This window comes from Arachis hypogaea, chromosome 4 (assembly GCF_003086295.3).
Source record: "Arachis hypogaea cultivar Tifrunner chromosome 4, arahy.Tifrunner.gnm2.J5K5, whole genome shotgun sequence".
Taxonomy (NCBI): Eukaryota; Viridiplantae; Streptophyta; class Magnoliopsida; order Fabales; family Fabaceae; genus Arachis; species Arachis hypogaea.
The window spans coordinates 5,680,025-5,704,618 of NC_092039.1; the positions used below are offsets into that span (position 1 = coordinate 5,680,025).

Consider the following 24,594-nt stretch of genomic DNA (forward strand, 5'->3'; position numbering starts at 1 on the left):
TAGTATATGATAATAATATTTATTTGCCCCCATTAGATTATTAAATTTGACCCCACAATAAATTTTTACTCAATTTTTGGTACTTAATCGTTAATTTAAAAATTTTATATTAGAAATTCGTTAAAATTTAGAATGATCAATTCTCAAATTTAAACGAAATTAGTATTTTTTTTTTAAAATCAACTCAAAAGAATATTATTTATCTTCTTTTTAAATTAGCTTTAATTTTTGCATAGACTTTTTTAACTATAAATATAAATAAGAGTCAACTTCTAATTGTGTTAGGAAGTGAATTTTTAAATAATTATTTAGTAATATATATAAAAAGAGAGAAATTTTGATGGCAGTTAACAGAAAAATTATTTAATTTTTTAAAATATAAAACCTAAAATAATAGAAATTTAAATTATATATTATTATTTAAATTACTATTTTAGTATTGTAATTTATATATTAGATATTTTGAAGACTAATCATATTTTACAATAATAAAATATAATCATAACAATAATTATGTTATATGTACATAAAAAATAATTATTTGTATAAAATATATATTAAAATATAAAATACATATTAAAAATAAGTTAAACAATACATATATTTATACACAGATATATAATAATTAATAAATAATTTAATATTTAATTTTTTATATACATATATTATTTTTATTATAAAAATAATTATGATGTTATATAAATTTTGCCCCACTATCAAAATTTTCTGGATCCGTCACTGCAGTATCAATTATACCAAAAATTAGGAAAATTAATATTATTTAAATAATATGCAAAGATCCTACCAAGAAAGGGTAATGTATTTTTAATTAATCTATAATAATTTTTTATTTGAATCAATAATAATAATAATAATAATAATAATAATAATATTGAATAAACTATCTTTAGAAATTCATACAAAAAAAGTTAAATTTTAAAATTCTGTTAGTTTGTTTGTGTAATTTAAAATTTAAAATTCTATTAATTTATTTTATATTTGTATATATATATAATTAGTTATTTTTTTATTTTTAATTAAATAGAAATATACAATTTTTTATATGTACTCTCTCATATACTCTCTCAATTCTATTAAAAAATTGAATAATAACCTTTGGTATTAAATTTTAATTCATCACGTCTACATGTAACAATGACATTGTATATACGTGCACGGTTTATTATTTATCGTATTAACAACTAAAACCGTCAAATAAAAAGAAATTACCTTGTTAACTAAGCTATTGGGCATTATAAATAGACTTCAGTGGCTTAAAAAAAATACTTGCACCATCTTATCTACTCTTATCTTCTACTTCTTTTTTATACTAGTTATAATAATGAGTTGTAAAAGTTCAAAAAATAACCATGATGATAATAAATTATCATCTTCAAAGAAAAATAATGGTAACTCCCCTAGTGGCAACAATAAAACAATATGCCAAGCCTTGAAATTTGCTTCTAAAGCATGTGACAAAATGGGCAAAGTACTGTTTGAATCATCTACACGTTCATGAATAAATTTAAAATTTAAAATTCTATTAGTTTATTTATGTAATTTAAAATTTAAAATTCTATTAATTTGTTTTGTATATGTCTATATATATAATTAATTATTCTTTCTTATTTTCAATTGAATAAAAATATACAAATTTTTCTTAGGTACTCTCGTGTATTCTCTTAATTTTATCAAAAATAAAAATAAATAATAACTTTTTCTATTGAATTTTAATTTATCACATGTCATCCCACTACATTTGTGCATGTTACAGTGATATTGTATATACGTGATCATATTAACGATTTCAACAGTCAAACAAAAAAATTTACTTTATTAACTAAATTATTGAAAATTATAAATAGACTTCCATAGTTTAAGAAAAAAATTCGCCCCATCTGATTTATTCTTATTTTCTACTTCTTTTCTTTAATTTATACTAGTTATAATAATGAATTCTAAAAGTTCAAAAACTAACAATGATGGTAATAAATGATCTTCAAAAAAAATAATAGTAACTCTTCTAGTGGCAACAACAAAGTAATATGCCAAGCTTTGAAATTTGCTTCTAAAGCATGTAAAGTGACCCACAAAGTGGCACATGGTGCTAAGGTAGCTACATGTATTGCATGTCAACTTTTACACAAGGCAATATGCGATTATAATAATTAAAATTAGTATATGGATATTAGTTTAATGAAAAAGTATAGGTGAACAATGAAAATATTAAACAATGTAAACAATAGATATATCGGATGTTCATTTTACTAGTTTACGGATAGTTATTTTAATATTAAAATTTAGAAGTTTAATTTGGAGGTATAGTGTGTTTTTATTTGATTGGTGATTGTTCACATTGTTCAACAAAGTCATTGTCCCCCTAGCATTCCCCTAGTTTAATTAGTTTATAGTTTGTACGTAGTTGAATTCTATGCATCTTTAGTTTCTTTAAGCTATATAAGCATTATCATGTACATAGCTAATATATAGATGAATAAATTTCATATTTAGTTTAGTTTCTTTGATTAGTTTCCTATAAGCATTAATTATCATGTAAAAAGTTAATATATGAATATATAATTTCATCTTTACTATTACTATTCTTTCCCTCTAAACATCCTCTCTTTCTCTCTAATACATTCAAGTCTCATGGACATGCAGGCATGCATGCTTTTAATTTGACGTACTTGTTAATTTCACTTGGCGAATCATGTATTATATATAGTTAGTTATTTTTTTTTAATTTTCAATTCAATAGAAATATACAAATTTTTTTTACGTACTCTCTCACGTACTCTCTCAATTTTATTAAAATTAAAAATGAATAATAACTCTTTGTATTGAATTTTAATTCATCACGTGTTATCCTACTATATTTGTGTATGTCACAGTGACATTGTATATAGTGGACAGTTATTATTATAATAACAATTTCAATGGTTAAATAAAAATTTTTTTACCTTGTTAACTAAATTATTGAACATTATAAATAGATTTCATTAGCTTAAGAAAAAAATTCGCAACATCTGATCTACTACTTCTATCTTTTACTTCTTTTCTTTATACTATTTATAATAATGAGTTTTAAAAGTTCAAAAAACAACCATGATAATAATAAATCATCATCTTTAAAGAAAAACAAGAGTGATTCTTCTAGTGGAAACAACAAAACAATATGCCAAGCCTTGAAATTTATTTCTAAAGCATGAAAAGTGATAGGCAAAGTGCCACATGATGCTAAAGCTGCATGTATTGCATGCTAACTTTTACACAAGACAATATATGATTGTAATAATTAAGATTGGTATATGGGTATTAGTTTAATTAGTTTATAGTTTGTACATAGTTAATAGAATTCCATGCATCTTTAGTTTCTTTAAGCTATATAAGCATTATCATGTACATAGTTAATATATAGATGAATAAAGTTCATCTTTAGTTTAGTTGAGTTTCTTTAATTAGTTTCATATAAGCATTAATTATATCATGTACAAAATTAATATATGAATATATAATTTCATCTTTACAATTTTCCCTCTAAATATCCTCTCTTTCTCTCTAATACATTCAAGTCTCACATACACGCATGCATTTAATTTGACGTGCTTGTTAATTTCACTTGGCGAATCATGAAACAAAAGCAATAAAAAGGTAAAAAAAGGTGCATGGCCAGAACCAAAGAAGACGACAAATAAAGCCACTTTCACATTAATGGAATGATCATAGCTAAGGACACTTCAGGTGACTTTGGTACCCTCTTCATGTAATTATAGGAGACTAAGTCAACATCCTTTTTCTAATAAGGTTGACTTTATTTAAACATCCAAAATGATATCATCTAACTTAAAATCTATATAACATTCATAGATACATAAAATATACGGTAATTAAATTAAAGTAACTGATTTTAACGTGGTTTAGAGGAGAAAAAGAAGAATTTAGCGAAAATGAGATTAGAGAGAGAAGTATCTTTGACGAATTAGGTGTTGTAATATTGTAGTTAGCACAATGACTATATGTCTATATGCCATATAATTACAGTATTATCTGAAAAACATGAAAACAAAAGAACCAAAAAGAGTAGAGACTATAAACTACTTCACACCTTTGGCAAAGGGTTGGAGAAACAAGGGTTGTAATATTACAAATTAAAATAGGAGTGAAATCAACTCCAATTAATTAGTTAAAAAATAATTTCGTTATAAAAAAAATTATTATCCTAATTTTTTAAATTTTAAATAAAAAATAAAAGAAGATTGACTTAGTTGGCTTATATTGTAATTGCACCTCTAAATTTTACCTAAAAACTATTTACAATAATATAGTAAAACAATTTTATGCAATATCAAATACATATTTCTATATTTCTATATATATGTAATAACTTATATTTTTTGTGTACATAATGCAAAAGAATTGGTACACACGCTATACTCGAAAAAAAAAGAATATTCCTTTAGTGGGATATACATAGTTGTAGTCCTATGATACTTTATTCAAATTTACATTTGATTCGATTGAGAAATGATATCCTTCAAGTCCAATGGAAAAAGAAAAAAGAGACTTGTTTTTCTTTCTATCCAACGAGGATAAATGGTGGACCTAGTAATACAGATAAGAATATACATGGTATCATGTTTGGGGTAAACTATTGCAAGAAATTGCAGCTCAACTTCATGCTATAATAGTAGATCGCTATACTTTTAATAGGGATGCTCCTTGCCAACAACCATTATTCAATTCTTTTCACAATATTTATTTCTCCAACAAATAAAAACAATGCTAAGGATAATGAACCCCTAATTCCTTTACAAAATATATACATACATAATAAAATGAGCCATAAGACACACGCATTTGAGAAATTCTTTCTCAAGCGTATTTTGTGCTCGGGACTAATATATTTCACAAAATCGATCACTCATCAACTAATAAATTAAAAGAAAGTACTTTTATGGAGATAGGGATGGAGCTATTCGAATGTGGATGTCAAATGGCCGATCCTCAACCTAGTTTTATCGGCATGATAATCCCTGCAATTGTGCGCTTTTATAATAGGCCGAGGTTCAAATCCAATGAACCTTTCAAGAAACAAAGAATCTGATGATGATGATGCATTTTTGGTTGAAACTGCATTAGTTGTTCTCTTGTAAGAGCTAAACCACTTGGCTTCCATGTACACGTTTCTGCTCCATGGAGCAACATGCAGGTCCCTTGTTTTCATGGATCCCTTTATGGCACTGCACATAAGCTTCACAACTTGTTTCAGTTCTTCCACTCTGCCAACAAATATGAGTGGGAAAACTTGTAGCAATGAAGAATATTGAATTGTAGGGCGCGCTATTTCGAACTCTGAAGCCAGGGAGACTTCAACAATGTATCGCTTTCCTAAGGAATTCACATCAATGTACTCATAGCCACCAGCTATTAATCTTCCATTTTTCTCCCACTTCGATTTGCAAAGCCCTGCAGTTTAGTGCAGATTCAAATTAAATAACTAACTCTCAAAACAAGTGATTGATTTTTGAATAATTAAAGCAATTAGTAACTTGTACTCACCAGCATCAAAACCTTTCTCTCTCAAGTGAGACATCAATTTACGTTTGAATTCAGGAAAATTAGTTTTCGAAACAACTCCACAAGCAACCGCAGCTTCAACCTCTCTTCTAATCAAGTCCCTTTCGATATCATCACCATCGCCACAGGCAAATAGATCTTGCAGCATTTCCCTTTTCTCGGAATCAAAGCAATCTGTTCTTTCTTCAACCACTCCTTCCTCGCCATTAACACTCTGTTCCTCTTCTTCCGTTATTTCACGTGCCTTGTCGCTGCTCTCCATGAAGGAGTTCACCAGATCAAACAGATCTTTCGAAGTCTCCGGCGGGGAATGCTCGCTGCCGCTGCTCTCGCAGAGCCTCACCCGTGCCACTTCAGCATCAAAGGCCGCAGCCACTCTGTGAAACCTCACCGGAATCCTTGGCGGCGCCGTGGCCATCATCACGTGGACGTGGTTTGAGAATGATGGAAGAGGGAGGCGGATGGGCATTAATTTATACATAACTGCCCAAGCATGATGCAGGTAGAGTATGATTGACTGCTGGCACTTTAACAATGGTGGACGATTTTCTGAGTTTTAATTTTGGTTAGTAATTTGCACTTTGCACCATGGTATTTGATATGATAATGAATGTAGCCCAAATTATGACACCACCTTCAGTTTTTCATGAACCTTGCTTGCAAAACCGTCTAGGTTCGCTCTTAACTTCTTATAGTCATGTTCTTTAACACATTTCGTTATTTTGTGTACACTATTTGGAAGCAAAAAAAATTTGATCCTTATTTTGGTCTACAACTATTTACAGCGACAAAAGAGGGAGTAAAAAAAAAGTCTCCAATCCGTGGTGGCTTCAATGGGGTAGTGCACCTTGGAGAATTTCCACAATCAAGTGGGTCTAAAAAAAAGTAATGCTAAGTTTACATCAAAATCAGCTATTAAAATTAGCTACAAATATAAAATACATGTTGTAATATAAATATACATTAAGAATAAATTAAATTACATATATATTTATACACAAATATATTAATGTCTAATTTTAATAGCTAATTTGAGTGTACAAATAATATTTTTGGTCTAAAAAATTATACTAATAAGCTCATAAAATACTCGAAAACCAATACTTATAGTCTTTAGGGTGCGTTTGGTTTTGCATAGAAGAAAAGAGAAATGTGTTTGACTTTTTTAAACACTTCATTTATTTTTTGTAATTTTTTTATTTTTTGAATGTAGCAGTGATTTTTATCCTTCAACCCATTTTTATCAAAAGTTACAAATTTTAATTTTTGTGTTCACTTTTTTATGTCATTCTAAAATTTATTTTTTATGTACCAATTATGTTTTTCATTATTTATATGTTTATTTTTTTATAATTTTTTTCTAATATTCTTTTATACATATTATTATTTTTTTTATAAAACTTATGTTATTTTTTGTTTATAAATTTTTTATTGTTATTGTTATTTTTTTTGTATGGAATATTTTTTTACTTTGTATTATAATTTTATTAATCTCATTAGAGTACTAAAAAATGAATGTTAAAATTTATTTAAATATTTAAAATAAAATTATAAGATAACATAAAATAATTATTTAAATTTATGACTTTTTCTATAATTTTTTATCCAAAAATAATTTTAAATAATGTAATCTTAAACAATATTTAATTTACTATCATTTATTTTAAATAAAAATTACTAAATATAAACCACACTAATATCAATTTACTTTTGATCAAAACCAACTTATAAAATTAATTTTATACAAATCTTTATCTATGAACATAATTTAAACACACATAGTCTTAATGACCATTCTGTCCCGGTTTATGAAATATGATATTAATTTGAAGGTGAAAATTCAGGTAAAGTCGAATTTACGTACAGTTGATATGTCAAAATTGTTAGATGAAAATTTAGTCAAATCAGTCAAATTATCTAATGATTCTCAAATATCAACTTCACGTGAAGTCGACTGCGACCCTTTAACGATCACTTGTGCGCACTTAGACCTATACTAAAGGTTGAATCGTAACAGATGAAGAAGTTATCAACATGACGTTCCTTAGCGTTAATGAGTGGAGTTGTGTGGATCCTTTGTGTTGTTGATGACTATACCGGAGATGACTTGGAAATCGGCCTTGTGGAGTTGCTCTAGTTTCCATCTGTCTAATTTTTAGTTTTATTTTTTTATTCTATTTGTCTTGTTGGATAACCATGTTTGCTCCACTTTACTGTGTTGAGCTTTGTATTCAAAAAAAAAAAGTAATATAAAAATTTTTATACTATCATTCATTTAGTTACATTTATACATTTAAATAATTTAAAAAAAATTAAAAAACAATATTTTTTATTAATATGATAATATAGTGATATACAATTAATTATCCATACAAACCTCGTATACTACATTAAAATTAAATTATAGATAAAATACAAAACTTACTAACTCATTCAATCAAAAAACTACGTAATACATTTAAAAATTGTATGACTATAAAAATCTAACTCACAGAACATTTTTAAAACGAAAGTAAAAAAAACAACAAAAATTGGAGATCAAATTAAAATATATATATCACAATACTCATTGACCGCTTAAACATTAAACTCAGTACAAGATTAAGTATAGAAAAGTTTATTGAAGTATTCCCCAAAATTACGACACAAAATAAGGAATGGTTCATTGCTATACTACAATCCAAATCCAAATCCACGTCATCTGGCGTTTCCAGTTTTAGATTGCGGTGATGTGGAAATTGGGCGCTGCTGTGAGTTAAAGTGAGAGTGAGAGTGTATAATTGGATTAATTGCTATCTGTTTTTGGTTAAGACCAGGTTCAATGAATCTCAATTTAAAGTGTCTCAATGCAATGAACCAAATTCACATTTTGTAGCGTGCCCTTTTTGGTCAAAGTCTCGTGGCTTTTACCACTACTGAGTTTGTGAGAAATTTTGCTTGTCACGAAATCATGACATATAAAGTTTTAAGCAATAATAAATGGTAGTATCTATTAGTATAAATTATCCTTTAATTTGTCTTTTGCTATTATTGCGCGTATCATTTCCTCCGTATTACTAGCTAGCCACTGAGATTACATTTGGTCGCTAGCATGCTGTTAGTAGTAACATATTCTTATTTCCAGTAATAGTTATATTTTACTACACATGTCAATAATAGGACATGCATGAAGGGATCAAAACAATAAGAGAAATGATTAGAAATCAATATTTAGTTAACTAATTTAATTAACATCAATGTTTAGGATTTATAATTTAAAATTTAAGATAAATAAAATAATTATAAAAAAAATTGATTCTCTATCATTACTCAAATAATAGTCTAATTAGGTAATTTTTATTAGTCAGTAGAATTCTATAAATAATAATAATAGTAATATAATCCATTAAGCATAAATTTAGTAATTAGTATTAGGGATAAGTATTGTTTTGGTCTTTCACGTTTAGGGTCGGAATCGAATCCGTCCCCAATATATATTTTGATTTAAAATCGTCCTTAAAGTCGCATTTAAATTTAAAATCGTCCTTTATAACATTTTCGGACGTAAATACCCTTGCGTCGTTATGCGGCCGTTATGATCATCGAATATATATATATGTATATATAGGAATTTAAAATGAATGGGAAAGTTTAATAATGATACATTGAATTGAAAGGAGGAAAGGGTAAAGCAGCGTGGAAGCCATTGCTGCAGAGCTCACCGTGAGGACCTGCTGGAGGGAGACAGCCATGGCTGCACGAAGCTCAACCTCGTCTCGAATCCCATCTTCGTCACAAGGTAGGCTGCTACTTTGTTCTCATGGTGGAAGCCTGTGTTGCGAATCTCGGGGACCAAGGAGAACCCAGGTCGCAGATTTTGGGGTTGTGTCTACTTTGAGGTTTGTTTATTTACTTTTTCGCTTAATTGGGTCTTCTGGGTGTTGGAAGGGATGGTGATCTCTGTGGGTATGTGCAGGTGCAAGAAGGCTACAATTTTTTTCGTTGGGCAGATCCAGATACAGAGGTGGAGTATTCAGAAATTGCTAGGTTAAGGAAGAAGCTTTCGATGATGAAATCAAGAACTAAAGTAGCAGAGTGGAAGCTGAAGTTCGTTGCAGTGTTAGGGTTTTTTTGGTGGGTTGGGTTTGTATGTTTGTTGTTGCAGAATTGGTCTAAAGCAACGCAACCGTGTCTCATTCCGTTGAACCTGGTTTGAAACATGTGTATGTATATTCTGCTGTTGTTTTTGGTGGTGAATTGGCCTGGCTGGGGTTTATGTATTAAGGGGGTTCTTGATTGTGGCATGTTGAATGTATTTGAAGATGTAATATGACTGTCTTGTAAGTATGGTTGGATATTGAAATGAGAGTGAAAGTTTTTCTTGGCAAAACATGATTTCCATGACTGAACAATAAGATAACAGTGTCATTAAAATGGTAACAAACTAAAGTGTTTGACATTAAAATGGTAACAACCTAAATACATAATAACCACAGTGTTTGACATTACCAGAACCTTAATAGAAACTTAACTCAAAACAACCTAACCATCAAAAGGATTGGCTGGCAACAAGCCAATATTTCACTACAACCAACAGTAGCACAAAGGCAACATATAAGCAACAAAAAGCAACAAAATATAAGCCAGTATTTTCAGTACAACCACACTGGATTAACCAGAAGCTTAACACAAACTTAAAACAAAATAAACCAACATGCTAAGTGTTGTCATTTCCCTAAAGCAATCCCCATTTTCTTGGAGGCAACTTTGCCATTAACTTCAGCTTCCTGGGAGAAACATGAGGTCCTCCAGTACAGCTAACAGAGTAGTGCCTTGTGGGTTGGCTTGAAGCTGTGGCAAAGGATGGCTGAGATGCTGGAAGAACAGTGGAGGCTGGTTGTGATGATGAAGTTGGTGGATCAGGTTGGGCTGAAGGTGTGGGCTTCAAGGTCCCCTTGGGCCTGCCTCTAGGCCTTTTTGGTGGTGCTACAGTGTTGGACTGGGCTGAGCTTGTTGGCTGTGTTGCTGAAGCAACTTTTCTCTTGACAGTGAGCTTGGGAGTGGGCTGTGTAGATGCACTTTTCTTTCCTCCCTTAGCAGCTGGAGGGATAGAGTTGTTGCTTCCCCTGAATTGTTGCCCTTGCTTTGTTTCTTGGAATTTTGGGCCTATGAAACATTTGCAGTCAATACACAAGAACATAAGGCTGAGTTAAAAATTCTCAGACATGCAATGTAAAAAAATTTAATCAATATACCTCATTCTCAATAGGTTTAGGGCATCTGCTTTTATTATGACCAACAACACCACATATAGAGCACCTCTGTTTCTCCCCCTTCCTGGACATGTGAGTGCGGCTGCTTTGTTCTTCATCTCCAGCAGCTGGCTTCCTTTTTTTGACTGGCCTGTGACTAGGCCTTCTGTATGGGGGAGGCATTACATCAGGATGTGGTGTAATCTCCCATAGGTCAGGGCCGTTCAATGGGTGAATTACTGCCTCGTAGCACCTCAAGTATGCTTCTCTCTTGTAGCAGTCAGCCACATAAGGTTCCAACGGAAGCCCTTTGAACTTGATGCAACCAATTGCATGGACACAAGGTATTCCACTCAACTGCCACATTCTACAAGAGCACTCACAGGATCCTAAGTCAACAGTAAACTTATCTAACCCATTCATAACCTCATATTTCTGAGCAGCAGACCAATATGGACGCCAGTCACCAGCAGATCTAGACCTCCTCTCCAACTTGATTCTAATCCTAGGTAAGATTGTCCCTGCATACTTCTGAGCCAACTCCCTATTCTCTGCCCACCTAGTCATCAGTTTAACCCGGATCTCCTCTAACATTGTTAGTATAGGTTTCTCTCTAGCATCAACTATGGCAGCATTAAAGCTCTCAGACATATTGTTAACCAGTGTATCTACTTTAGAACTATAGGTAAACCTAGATCTAGACCAATACCTTGGGGGGATAGCAATTAGGTACCTATAGGCTTCCTGATTCACAGCTTTCAGTTCGGCCATGTTCTTCTCCCAGTCCCTCCAGTGAGTCGCCTTAGCACACCTCCACATTAGTTGCTTCAATTGTAACCCTGGAAACTGTTTCCTGAAATTGCTGTATAGGTGCCTCACACAGAATCGATTCTCCACACCTGGTATAACAGCATCGTATGCTGGCAACAAACCCTGCAAGCAGAAATTGGAGGACCAAATAGTCATTGATACTTGAGATAAAGTAATTCATTGTTTCTATGTACATAAGTTATATTTGGTTTAGGCTTGCTTACTTTCTGCTGGTCACTCATAAAAGTAGTTCTTCCCATCTTCTCAACACCAATGTCAGTTGCAAGATGACTAAGGAACCAAGTCCATGAGTCCTTGGTCTCAGCCTCTACAACTGCATAGGCAATGGGCAGCATTTGGTCGTTTGGATCCCAACCAATGGCAGTGAGCAGTTGTCCCCCCTGTGGTGTCTTCAAAAAACAGCCGTCTAGACCAATAAAGCTCCTACAATGGTTGAAGCTCTGCTTGCATGCTTCCAAGCAGATATATATCCTCTGAAAGATACAGCAACTGGTCTGTGATGAGGCTACCTCATTATCAACTTCAGGGAACCTTTGCACTTGTAAGCGAACAGATGTCCCTGGATTTGCCCGCATCAGCTCATGTGCATAATCATATATCCTCTTATACTGCTCTCGGAAGGTACCCTGGATTTCATCAAGTGCAATCTGTTTGGTCCTCGTTGCCATTGACTTGGTGACAGTCAAGTTCCACTTTTTTTGAGCCTTTGACACTAACTCCCTAATCTTCACCTTTGGATTTGATTCCACTTTCTTCTTGAATGCCTTTCCTAGCCATTTAGAGTGCAAAATCCCCACCCTGTGTGTTTGTGTACATGTGTGAGTCAAGTTCATGCTGCGAAGCTGCCAAGTATCCTCTTCTTTCATCTTCGCAGCATACAGCCAAAACGGACACTCGCCAGTGCAAACTGCCCTTACCCTTTGCAGATCACACTTTCTAAACGTGATTGGCCGAGCCCTCTGCACAGCATATGCAGTCACAGTGTCCTTGAACTCTTCCCTGGTAGCATACACTGTGTCCACTTCCCACTTGTATTGGCTCATGTCTTTTTGATGCTTGTGAACTGGATAACTCTGCCCCTCGTGGTCTGAATCTGACACAGCACCTCCAACCTCGTGGTCATTCTCTATTTCATCACTCTCTACTCCATCTTCATCCTCAAAGTTTTCAGTTGCAACCCTCTTATTTTTCACTGCCCGACTTTTTTCCTTCAGCACATTAACATCTTGAAATCCACTCACAGCAGGATCAAGCTCATCTTCACTGCTGGTAAAGTGTAAATCATCTTCAGTCTCTTCCTCTTCCTCAGATGGTTCATACTCTGAATCAAAGCTATCACTGTCACTATAGTTACCCATATTAGCATCCAGATTAACATCATCACCACCCTCTGTATTCTCGGCCCCAGAGATATCAGCAGCTGCATCACATTTTTTTAAATCAGCATCTTCTCCTCCATACAGAACCAGCTGTTGTCCCACATCATCCATCCTATGACCCCCCCAACATCAATGTATCCACAAGCAGGAAACACCTCCTCTTCCTGAACCTTGTGCACTACATACAACTCAACATAATCTCTTACCTCAGCTATTTTGCACATAGCAATAGAATCTGCATCAGACTTAAACAGCTTCAAATTTTTCTCCAAGTCTTCATGTGTTGGATCCTTGAACCACAACGAAGGGATATTCTCCTCCACATATCCAAACTGCTTTAACTCTGCATAAGCTTCAAATACGGACCACCGATCACCATCAATTTCTTCTATCACTGTTGTTTCTCCCCCCACATACTCTAACGGCCCATTCCGATAGATAAACCACCCCCCATGGTAGACTTTCAGTTTAAAGTATGCCATTGGCTTCTCCAACAACCTATACACAGTGCCATATCACACAAATAGAAGAAAAAATTAAAACCTAAACCACACATTGATCTTAATCACTAGTCTCAGTAAATGGTAAACAGCTACACATACCTGACACAATGTGCACGACCTTGCCTTCCAGTAAACCAGACTCAGGTGCGATCTTCACTCCAAGAACACCTTCTAGCGTTTCTGATTCTTCCCTAGGGCACAGTGGAACAACATTGGTGAAGTGAAACGTTTTGTTTAATGTTGGGTTTAAGTTGAGGGTTAGGAAGCATATGAAGCGGTGAGGTGTTTCGCGCGAAACACAAAAACTTCAGAAGGGTATTATCGTTATTTATAAAAAGTTTACTTCTTAAAGGACGATTTTAAATTTAAATGCGACTTTAAGGACGATTTTAAATCAAAATATATATCGGGGACGGATTCGATTCCGACCCTAAATGTGAGGGACCAAAACAATACTTATCCCTTAGTATTATTTTTCTCTTAGAATTTCTTTTTAATGAAATCATCTTCTAATTCTTATATCCTTCTTATTTGATTTGACTCTTTTCTAATTCACTCTTATATATTCTTTCTTATTCATTATTTTTTCTCTTACTCTAATTCAAAAGAAAAATATTAAATAGGAAAGAATAAGAGTAAATTAGGGAATAATCAAATCAAAAGGAGAGAAGGAAAAAATAATTCTATTGAAGAGAAATTCCAAGAGAAAAAGAATACCAATCACTAAATTTATACTTGATTGATTATTACATTACTCTTATTTTTATTTATAAATTTTTATTAACTAATAAAAATTTCCTAATAATTATTAGTCCACTTTTACTTATTACATAATGGTAGGGATTTTTGTTGTGAAAGAAACATTTTTATTAATAATCAAACTAATTGAGTATATATAATAAAAAAGTACAGTATACAAATTAATGCCGTTATTTGATTAAAAATTCTAATGATACTAAGCCCTCAAATTTGATAGTCTAATGAAGTAATGATCGAGTTGTTAGAAGTAAATTAGCAATGAAAATATTTGTTTAATAGAAGTAATATAAATTTGATATAGTTTGCATAGAATAAAATTAAATAGTACTGCGACTGAGTAAAAAATTTTTTGAGATAAATAAATAAATATCACAATTATTCCGTGAATAAAATAGTCAATGTTTTTTTATTAGGAACAATTAATCAGATTCTCTACTTTTATTATAACAGCTTAGATTAGTAATATTTGAACAATGTTGCTAAATTATAATCTTCAAAAGCTACTCCTAATAAGTAATAACTTTGTATATATACTTTTGTTGGGTCTTTGTCCTTTTAGTTTTTGGTCGGGACATATTTGTGTGTTCAGCATGGGACGCTCTTTTTTTTTCACACATGCGATGCATATTTAATTAATACTTATTTTGATATATGGGAAATAATATGGAAATGGCCAGGACAAGAAAGAATCAAAGTCTTTGCTTGGCAACTCGCACATAGCAGACTACTCTCTGCAAACAGAGCTGCCAATATGATGAGAACTGATCCAAGATGTAAAAACTGTCAACATCACTCTGAAACTATATTACATGCTCTAAGGGATTGTCCCAAAACAGCTCCTATTTGGGTACAAATCTTAAACCCCAGCTCTACCTCTCTTTTTTTTGGAATCCAATTTGAGGATTGGATAAGCCTAAATCTGAAAAATAATTTAGGAAAATCCAATAATATTAGTTGGATAGAAGAATTTCTAACCACCTGCTGGTGGATATGAAAGTGGAGGTGCAAAGAGTTTTTCTCTTCCCCTTTCTCTAGACCCAACAATGCAGTGTCTCTCATCAGGGAATATATTGTAAACAGTAAAGAAGCTTTCAACAAGAAAAATCTCATACAGCACAAACAAACCAGAACTCAGATTCAAATTAAATGAGAACCTCCTCCCAAAGATTGGGTTAAACTTAATATAGATGGTGCACAACAAAATATAGAAAGAAATACGGGGTGTGGAGGATTAATTAGAACATACCTTGGAGAGTGGATAGGAGGATTCATGGTGAATTTGGGTCAATGTAGCATCGATGAAGCTGAACTATGGGGAATCTTTCATGGACTTAATATGGCGTGGCAGATGGGAATGCGCCATGTGATAGTGGAAACAGACTCCGAAATCTCTTTCAAGAGCATATCCAAGTCCAGACCTTCATGCAAATGTCACAATGCCTTAATCAGAAATATAGAGAAAATGAAATTGAAGTCTTGGCAAGTTAAATTCAAACACATATATAGAGAAGCTAACTCATGTGCAGATTGGTTAGCCAAACCTAGTCTTGATTGTGAGCAAGGATTTTAATTTGTGGATGTGCCGCCTGAGGAACTTGTTTCCAAATTGAATGATGATGCCAAAGGGGTTCAAATGCCCCGCTCTGTACTTGTTTAGTTGAACCTTGTGTTTGTGCTTTTTTTTCCTTTTGGGCTTATGCCCCTTCATTTTACCAAAAAAATAAAATTAATACTTATTTTTTTTTGTTAATATATTTTAAATTATATTTTTTTGTCATTAATTATAAATTATATTAAGGCGGCAAGGTGCTCTGGTGGTGGGCTCGAACGTGTTATGGCCTTTCAGCCTTCAATTATTTAATAGGCCTTTCTTAGAAAAAACATACACCAGGTCTTTAAGTAAGAGTATTAAATTTGACCCCAAAAAAAAAGTATTGTCCCACAAATAAAATATTACAAAAAGACGAATTAATCTTTGGTTTAGAAAATACTGTAAACAATTAAAAAAAATATTACAAAAAGATAAAATAGAAAGAAGTTAAGAAAAACCAATTAAGAATAAAGTAGGAGAAATTATATGAATTTTTTTGTTAGAATGTACTTAATTTATTTTAATTTTTGAAATTATATCTGCTTTCTTTATCTTCAAACAATTCATTTTTTCTTGTTTTTAACTTACATTTAAACCAACATTAATTAACTTTTTATATTAAATTAACATTGTTGAACCCTAGCATTTTCCTATAATTATAACTTTTCAATAAAAAACCTTTCCTACTCTATTATATTTGTGACCCCCCATCTCCCAGCAGCAAAATGAAACTAAAAAAGAGAAAAGAAAGGCTATCCAATTATATGAAATTTATTTTGTTCTAATTTGAAAATGTATGAGTGTATGACCGTTCATCTTATCTTCTTTCATAACTTCTCTACCTATAAGTCTATTGAATGGACTAATTAGTGCTATTATTCTCTTTTGTTTTTTGCTTTTTGGTTTTTATAACATTGACTTATCAGTTAGTTTCTACTTGATTCTTTTGAGTTTTGACGTCTTTATCACTTATTTAGTGTAAAATGTTTATATACTATGTACTGTAATTACTAATTAGTCTTGATTTATTATGCAACTGCTATATATCCACTTAGATGATCTGTTTATAAGACTCTTAAAAATGATTTATTTAAAAAAAGTGATTAATTTCTTTTATGTAAACGCTCATTTACAAGTACATTTCGACCTCAATCATTTTATAGTAAAATACATTGATATTAAATTAAAATTACCTTCATACATTTATGTATTATTTGTTCATTTATTATATAATTAGTTGTTTAGTGTCATCTAAGTTTGTATATCTTAAACAAGTTCTGAAAATAATGCCATCCACAACATCATTTTTAATAAATAATTTTCTACCTAAGATAAGAAAAATTTAAACATTGTATGTTCATTAACGATAATTATTAAAAAAATTTTAGAAATAAAAACGTTTTATGCAAAATATTTTAAAAATCTATCTGAGTATATACTCTAAAATTAGACTAAATATTTAGTATCACGCCTAAATTTATGGCTTAAATAAATTCAACACTACCAAATATGTTATAAATTTAAATTTCATAGCCATCCATGATCCAATTTTTAAAAAGAGTAGCTAGTTTAATTGAAGAGTTAATTTTCTCGATCAATATCTACTGGATTTTTTAAATTATTTTTTTTATCTTAAATTCTAAATTTTAGATTTAAATTCTGAATTTTAAATTTTTTTTAATATTAAATAAAATTTAGTTTTAATATAATATTAATTTTACATGTACATCTATATTACGTCGGTAAAAATAATTATTTTTTATATTGAATGTGTAAATAATCATAAAAAACGGATGTCTATATCAAAATTAAATTCATATTAAATAATATAATGTATATTTATTTTAAAAGAAAAACTATTGAATTTTGAAGCATACTACGAAAATCCTATTTAATCAGTTATTATGATCACTAGTGAGTAGATAATGAAAATTAAGATAATTAAGATAATCCGCTTTTTGTTAAATATAAAAGGGGAAAGGAAAAAAAAAAGGAAAGAGAGAAGAGAGTCTGGAAGGTAGAGGTTGCCTCGTATAACGAAAACGAAAAGAGATTCTCGACCGAATATTTATTATTAGAAACGCAGATTGAAACACTAACCCAACCCAGAATGAGATCTACGTAAATTCCTTCCAATCCCTTTCTTTTTCTTCGTTAATCTTCTCAAGTACGTCTCTCTCTCTCTTCTAATTTTATTCTATGCATTTCTTTTTACCGTTTTTGTTTTCATACTTAATATCTGAATCTTTTTTCCTTTTTTTATTTTTTTTTTTTAATGTGTCAAGCATTTACGGTACTTTTACTTTGTCGCATGAACTCCGATGGAAATTGCCTGTAATGCTATATTTTTTTTGTTTGTTTGGGTTGACCCCTTTTTTGTTTATGGGAATTTGAAATTCTAAAACTCCTCAGATTTGATCGTCTCTGTAAGTTTGGTATAATTTGATTATTTAATGATCGTTTTATTCAATGTTAATTTTCTGTGTAATGCTTCCTTCTCTTTGCCTATTTAGGATCTGGGTTTTTTTTTTTATTTTTAAATTTTTATCTTGGGCTATAAGGAATTAATCAAATACCATTTTTTTTTTATCACGTTACATTGATTTTTTTTGTTTGAAGTTGTTATTTGATAGGGGGGGATAATGTTGGTTTGGGTGTTGATGCAAATGAAGTGAATGTTGTGGTTATGGAATTTTGATTTCTTTCTGTTCGATATATTGCCTCTTAGAGTGTATTGGACAATGCAGAATTCAGAGACATGGATTTTGTATGTTTTAGAATTTGAACATTATTAGTCTATTTTGATAGGTTTAATTAAGAGGATTTTGATATATCTATTTAGTTTTATCTACATTATTTTTTATTTTAGGTAGTGACCCAATGTAGATCCTTGAAGGTTCCCTGACGTTAGTTTCAATACCTATGTTAATTTATACCACGCATTAGAGTTTTTTGGTTGTTTTTCATGTTGCATTGATTTAATATGGGTGTCGCACTTTCTGTATGGATTAACACGTTGACGTACATGATCCGTGACTACCGCTTGCCTGGATTTGTGCATCTTAATAAATAAGTTGTGGGATTGATTGTATTCTGGCTCGTTGGCACATGATTTGCAGGAATTTGTGAACTCTGCAGCTTTAAATACAGATCAACAAACATCAGGCTGTAGAGGAGAATGGCAGACACCATAGCCAGCTTTTGGGGTCCGGTTACGTCAACTACAGAGTGTTGTGAAAATAATTATGCTCATTCATCATATATAGCAGAGTTTTTTAACACAATATCCAACATTCCATGCATTCTTTTGGCTCTCCTTGGTCTTATAAATGCTTTACGACAGCGGTTTGAGAAAAGATTTAGTGTTCTTCATCTATCGAATATGGCACTTGCCATTGGAAGCATGTTGTACCATGCCACACTGCAACATGTGTAAGTACTGATGTCTTCATTTCTTGCAGTAATTTATATAAATTTACCTTTGACTGTTTCCATTTAATTTTTGTTTTTGTATAATATAAAATGGATAATTTTATATGTTTTTCTACTGGGGGTTGAAAAGTTGGAAAATTCCGATTTAGGGTGTCTGCAATGCCTCGAGCTGTGTTGGAAATATATTGAACGGGGGATATTTGTTTACTAATCTGTGCATTAGTAACCATTTAGATGCATATAATGTGGTTGTTTTTCGAATTTATAAATAATTAGAATTGCTTTCTCTAACTTCATGATGATTGAATTATGTTTATTCTGTCTTACTGCACATTACTCTATCTGATGCAATCTAGTTGTAATGATAATTTAAGTTACCTTTGAATTTGAATTAGGAGGCTACCTTCTATAACTTGTGTCTTTCTATAAGTTGGGGCAACATCTTTTAACCTTTCTTTTGCCACTTGGAGAAAGGCTATGCTTTTGGTCAGGTTCAGAGAGGCCAGTACGATAATGCATATATAAAATGACTGTATGGTTTATGTTTCATTGTAGATTATTGAACCACTTTGGTAACAAGATTTAGTTATCCTCATTATGGGTTGGAATTTGCTTTTATGTATGGCATTATATTCTGGAAAGTAGCATGCATAATTATTTTCTTAATTTGCTTACCTTAGTTCAGATCGGAAAAGGTTTGAAGTTTATAACAGGGGGTTTAAGTCAGCTTGTCCTGTTTTGTCGGAACTTATAAGATACTGTACATGTTTGAGGGAAAGGATTCATGAAGACTGCATTGAGTTATTTCTTAAGGAGTATACTAGTGATATTGATATATAGCTTTTAATGGAGTTTGCACCTGCAATAGTACCAATTTTCTAATTTTTTGACGGAGTGGGCACCTATGGTATCACTAGTCTTCTGATTTAGGTATCGATGAGTAGTGTTTGTCATCAATGCTTGACCGCACACTTCTACGACGAAACTTCTTCCGTGACCTTTTTCTTATTTTGTGGAAGTTGCTAGTTGTATGAATGCTGATTCCTTATTTCTTACAATTTAATATAGGCAACAACAGAGTGATGAAACTCCCATGGTATGGGAGATGCTGCTGTACTTGTACATCCTGTACTCTCCAGATTGGCATTACCGTACTACGATGCCCATCTTCCTATTTTTGTATGGTGTTGTTTTTGCAGTTTTCCATTCTTTCTTCCGTTTCGGCATCGGCTTCAAAGCGCATTATGTCATTCTCTGTCTCCTCTGCATTCCAAGAACATACAAATATTACATTTATACTGAAGATTTGTCTGCAAAGAGGATTGCAAAGCTATATGTAGCCACCCTTGTATTAGGATCTTTATGTTGGTTAGGTGATCGGTTTTTCTGCAAGGAGATATCCACTTGGCCAATTAATCCACAGGGTCATGCTTTGTGGCACTTCTTCATGGGTTTCAATTCCTACTTTGCTAACACATTCTTGATGTTCTGCCGGGCTCAACAGCGTGGTTGGAAACCGAAGATTGTTTGTTTAATGGGTGTTTTACCATATGTGAAGATTGAGAAACTGAAAAGGAAGTAACACAGAAAATCATAGAAGATGATAGTTTGTCATGATACATTTTGGTAAAGAGAAATTGTTAGCAAGTCATGTCATGTTTTCAGTTTTTTGGTTTTTGGGTTTAGATTGGCTTAAATGACTACTGATTATTTACATATTTTGTTGTAGAGGTAGGACATGTACCATATTTATCACTTATATGGGTGCCATTTGGAGCCTGGGCATTCCTTAGCTCAAAAGTTATGACTACCAAAAAGTTTTGCTCTACTGATCGTTTTTTTTTTTTTCTGGATTTTCAGTTGGAAAAATCACCCAACATTTAATTGTAATGTCTTGTGTAAACCCTTTCTAGGTTAGTTTGAGTATATTCAAAACGTGTTCCTCTTTAGATGTTCAGTTTCATTTTTCTTTCATTGAGAAATATTCCTTGTGTGTTAACATTTGTTGACGTTCATGGATCCCTACCTTTTGGTTATAGCAGATCAGCAGAGCTATATTATGATTATTATTCTGTAAGACCTTATATGCTATCGTAAATCGTAATACTAACATGCGTGATTTAGGCTAAAATATTCTTCACAGCACATTTTTGTATATGTTTAGAAATTAGAAATATATAACATTAAGAATGAGAAGTTGTACATGCTTTTGGATATCTTCCAATATGCGAGTATCTCTTTTAAGATATAGCTAATCTTTGTTTAAAGAAACTGAGTAACAAATAATGATTTTTTTTTTACATTTTAGAATTTTGGTTTTGTTGAAGACATTATATCAGAATTTCTATCCAATATATATAAATAATGAAAAAAAGATAGCAATTTGATGTATTCTTTTTTTAAAATGTTTATCATGTATAGAATTTGTTTGGGTGAATTTTTACAAAAAAATCATTTTTCAAGTGATTTTTTGAGTAAAGACTCGACTCTTGTCTATTTTTATAAAGGAAAAGACGTCCCTTGTCAAAAAAAAAAGAAGATACTTCGACCCTCAACTTTTTCATTTTAAGACAATATGTTTTTTTAAAAAATTCGTTAAATAATAATGAAAATTAGTTTTGTGTGAGTTTTATTTGTAATTTGTGGGAGTTTTAAATTCCTACAAACTATTAGTAAGTTTATTTTTAAAAATTTCTTGATTGGTGGTGGTTAATTGGAGAAAGACCATTGGTAGAAATAATATCCGAGGAAAAAAAAGTAATTGCAGTATGAAGACCTTTTAAAAGAAAAAAATAGCATTAAATAAAAAGTGGAATATAACGTTAATGTTGATGATATTTGTATTTGTGATGATGACAGTAGAGGAATTAACGATGGTGATAAAGTATAGTTACACAATAAAAATAGTAGAGGTAGAAGTGATAATGATGAGGATAAAGATAAAAATAGTAGAGGAATGGTGTGTTTGAAAACCCGTTGGAAGGGAAGAAGCACGTTTAAATTTCTTGAAAGTTTCAACTTTTGGTTTGGCAAATTTTTTTCTCATGAACGCAGAAGTTATTTTGCTGCCAAAATCACGTTTACTTTTTTTGGTGACTAAATAGAAAAGAAAGAAAAAAGAGACAAAACCAAATTAATTGGCTAGGGTCATATCTAAATCTATTAGATGTTGAAGCTCACTCCATGGTTGGCTCCAATTCGAGTGAATATCCGCGACAGAAGCAGCTGCTTTAGCCATACAATCTGCAACACTATTTGCAGTCCTCTGAATTAAAAGAATAGAGACTCTCCAATTCCAATTCATAACCTCCTGAATATGCTTTGCCAAATCCCATTCCGGAATATCCTTACTAAGCATTCTTTGGTTTACCAAGAAAAGAGCTTCTAAACAGTCTGTTTCACAAATAACCTCACGAAATCCACTCTCCCAAGCAAGAAGTAAACCTCTCCAAATTGCATACAATTCAGCAAAAAGAACACTGCACACTTCGACTTTTCCAGTGCAACCTTTCAACCAACATCCATCAGGATTACGAATAATACAACCAAAACCAGCATAGCCAGAAGGAGCAAACCAACTAGCATCACAATTCAATTTAACAGAATGAACTGGAGGTGGAACCCAATGCAAACAAAGTGAAAGAGGAGACAGAGATTGATGCATAGCAAAAATAGTGTGAAACTCCCTTACTGAACTACGAATCAAACTCACCACTTTACTAGCACTCCATGAATCATCTATATTAAATAAGTCATGATTTCTGCTTCTCCAAATCCACCAGATAGTCGAAAAGAAAAGAAAAGCATCTCCACTCCTTGCACCTCTGTAGAGCCAATCATGTAAATTCGAGTTATCTGAATACAAGCCTAAAAGGGTCCAGACCTCCTTGGCACTAGGGCACTCCCGAAGACAATGAAGAGTGGATTCAGAACCATTCTGACACCGATGACAGGTGCTAGATAAAGCTAAACCACGACCCAAACGAAACTCTGCTGTAGGAATAGCATTATGGAGACTGAGCCAAATCAAGAACTTATACTTCTCAGGAATATGCAGACGCCATACCCACAACCAATTATCATGCTCATTCCAGTCAAACTTTCTTTTGGCTAGCCAACTGTACCCACTCCTAGCTGAGTAGAGTCTAGAAGATGCCACACCCCACGACCAACCCGAACTCTCTCCAGCATTCAAATCCGGATTAGCCAAAATCACGTTTACAAGAAGCAACTATTTGTAGCTTCTGCGTTTTCTTAACTGGCTTTTAGCCATAGATACTAACAACTTATTTACCTTTTACCAACTTTATCCTTTATATATATTATTGTATTATTTATAAAATTCTTGTTATTTCTATTTATATGAGTTCTATTTTCTATTATTTATTATTTTTATTTTTTTTCAACTATTTGTTTGACATTATATATTTTTATAATTATGATTTTTGTGTATTATATTTGTTATTATCTTTTTATAATATAATTTATTAATTCTATTAGGTAAAGTAAATTAAACAAAAAATTAACTGTAAATAATAATAATAGTAAAAAATTATAACATACTAAAAAATGAGTATCAAAAATACTAAAAATATATTATATAAAAAGATCAACAGGAACTTTTAGATTTGTTTCAATCACTGTAAAGTAAATATTTAATTTTTTTTATTATTTTCAGTATTCTCTTTTATAATTGTAATTCTCGTATACTATGTTTTAGTGTAATTTTTTATAATATAGATTATGATTCCATTAAAAAAGATAAATTAAATAAAAAATTAATCATATATAATAATAAAATCATAAACATTGGATTCCAAATTAATATTAAGAATAAGATTATTGAGAGTACTAGAATAAGAGTATGATGTAAAAAATACTAAAGTAACATTTAATACTTAGAAAATGTAACATATTTAATTAAATATTCTTTTATATATATATATATAATTTATATTTTTATTTTTATTTAAAAATATATTTTATCTATTTTTATATGTTATTTTTATTTTAGTAAGTAAATATTAATTTTATTATAAAATTAACTAATAAGATATATTTAAATATCTAAATTAAAATAATAGGATAATATAAAAAAAGTTTTAAGTTGATGTCTATTTTAGTAATTTTTTATTTAAAAGTGATTTTGAATGGTATAAGCCAAACATTTATTTTACTATAATCTATTTTGATACAAAAATTACCAAACATAAATCACTTAAACATTAACTTACTTTTGATCAAAATCAAATTTGCAAAATCAATTTTATCCAAACACACGAAGAAGTGAT

At 31.3% G+C, this 24,594-nt stretch overlaps 3 protein-coding genes across 5 annotated transcripts; 1 reads left to right on the plus strand and 2 right to left on the minus strand.

Moving 5' to 3' along the window:
- Window positions 1–4,724: 4,724 nt before the first annotated feature.
- On the minus strand, window positions 4,725–6,123 carry LOC112795974 (uncharacterized). The gene is made up of 2 exons (XM_025838202.3): window positions 5,560–6,123; window positions 4,725–5,466 (listed from the first exon to the last, which is right to left on the minus strand). Exons 1-2 carry the CDS (start codon window positions 6,056–6,058, stop codon window positions 4,973–4,975), a joined length of 993 nt encoding a protein of 330 aa, XP_025693987.1. The 5' UTR covers window positions 6,059–6,123; the 3' UTR covers window positions 4,725–4,972.
- A 3,893-nt stretch (window positions 6,124–10,016) lies between these two features.
- LOC112795975 (uncharacterized) lies at window positions 10,017–15,920 on the minus strand. 3 transcript variants are annotated; one of them, XM_072234649.1, is made up of 6 exons: window positions 15,797–15,920; window positions 15,527–15,698; window positions 13,621–13,712; window positions 11,843–13,516; window positions 10,812–11,741; window positions 10,017–10,722 (listed from the first exon to the last, which is right to left on the minus strand). In XM_072234649.1, exons 4-6 carry the CDS (start codon window positions 13,127–13,129, stop codon window positions 10,543–10,545), a joined length of 2,397 nt encoding a protein of 798 aa, XP_072090750.1. In that variant the 5' UTR covers window positions 13,130–13,516; window positions 13,621–13,712; window positions 15,527–15,698; window positions 15,797–15,920; the 3' UTR covers window positions 10,017–10,542. The 3 variants fall into 3 exon arrangements, with proteins under 3 accessions (XP_072090750.1, XP_072090749.1, XP_025693989.1); XM_072234648.1 differs by having other exon boundaries at window positions 15,822–15,911; XM_025838204.3 differs by having other exon boundaries at window positions 15,527–15,901.
- Window positions 15,921–17,812: 1,892 nt separating this feature from the next.
- On the plus strand, window positions 17,813–21,260 carry LOC112795976 (alkaline ceramidase). The gene is made up of 3 exons (XM_025838205.3): window positions 17,813–18,038; window positions 18,991–19,303; window positions 20,372–21,260. Exons 2-3 carry the CDS (start codon window positions 19,050–19,052, stop codon window positions 20,883–20,885), a joined length of 768 nt encoding a protein of 255 aa, XP_025693990.1. The 5' UTR covers window positions 17,813–18,038; window positions 18,991–19,049; the 3' UTR covers window positions 20,886–21,260.
- Window positions 21,261–24,594: the final 3,334 nt, after the last annotated feature.

What these genes read in the sequence shown, in the direction of transcription:
- LOC112795974 (XM_025838202.3), bottom strand. Translation starts at nt 6,058, where the DNA reads ATGTATAAATTAATGCCCATCCGCCTCCCTCTTCCATCATTCTCAAAC. An exon ending in AGAGAAAGGTTTTGATGCTG is followed by an intron (nt 5,467 to 5,559) that starts GTGAGTACAAGT and finishes ACTAAACTGCAG; the next exon opens with GGCTTTGCAAATCGAAGTGG.
- LOC112795975 (XM_072234649.1), bottom strand. Translation starts at nt 13,129, where the DNA reads ATGGATGATGTGGGACAACAGCTGGTTCTGTATGGAGGAGAAGATGCT. An exon ending in TTATGAGTGACCAGCAGAAA is followed by an intron (nt 11,742 to 11,842) that starts GTAAGCAAGCCT and finishes TTCTGCTTGCAG; the next exon opens with GGTTTGTTGCCAGCATACGA. An exon ending in CTAAACCTATTGAGAATGAG is followed by an intron (nt 10,723 to 10,811) that starts GTATATTGATTA and finishes AATGTTTCATAG; the next exon opens with GCCCAAAATTCCAAGAAACA.
- LOC112795976 (XM_025838205.3), top strand. Translation starts at nt 19,050, where the DNA reads ATGGCAGACACCATAGCCAGCTTTTGGGGTCCGGTTACGTCAACTACA. An exon ending in CATGCCACACTGCAACATGT is followed by an intron (nt 19,304 to 20,371) that starts GTAAGTACTGAT and finishes AATTTAATATAG; the next exon opens with GCAACAACAGAGTGATGAAA.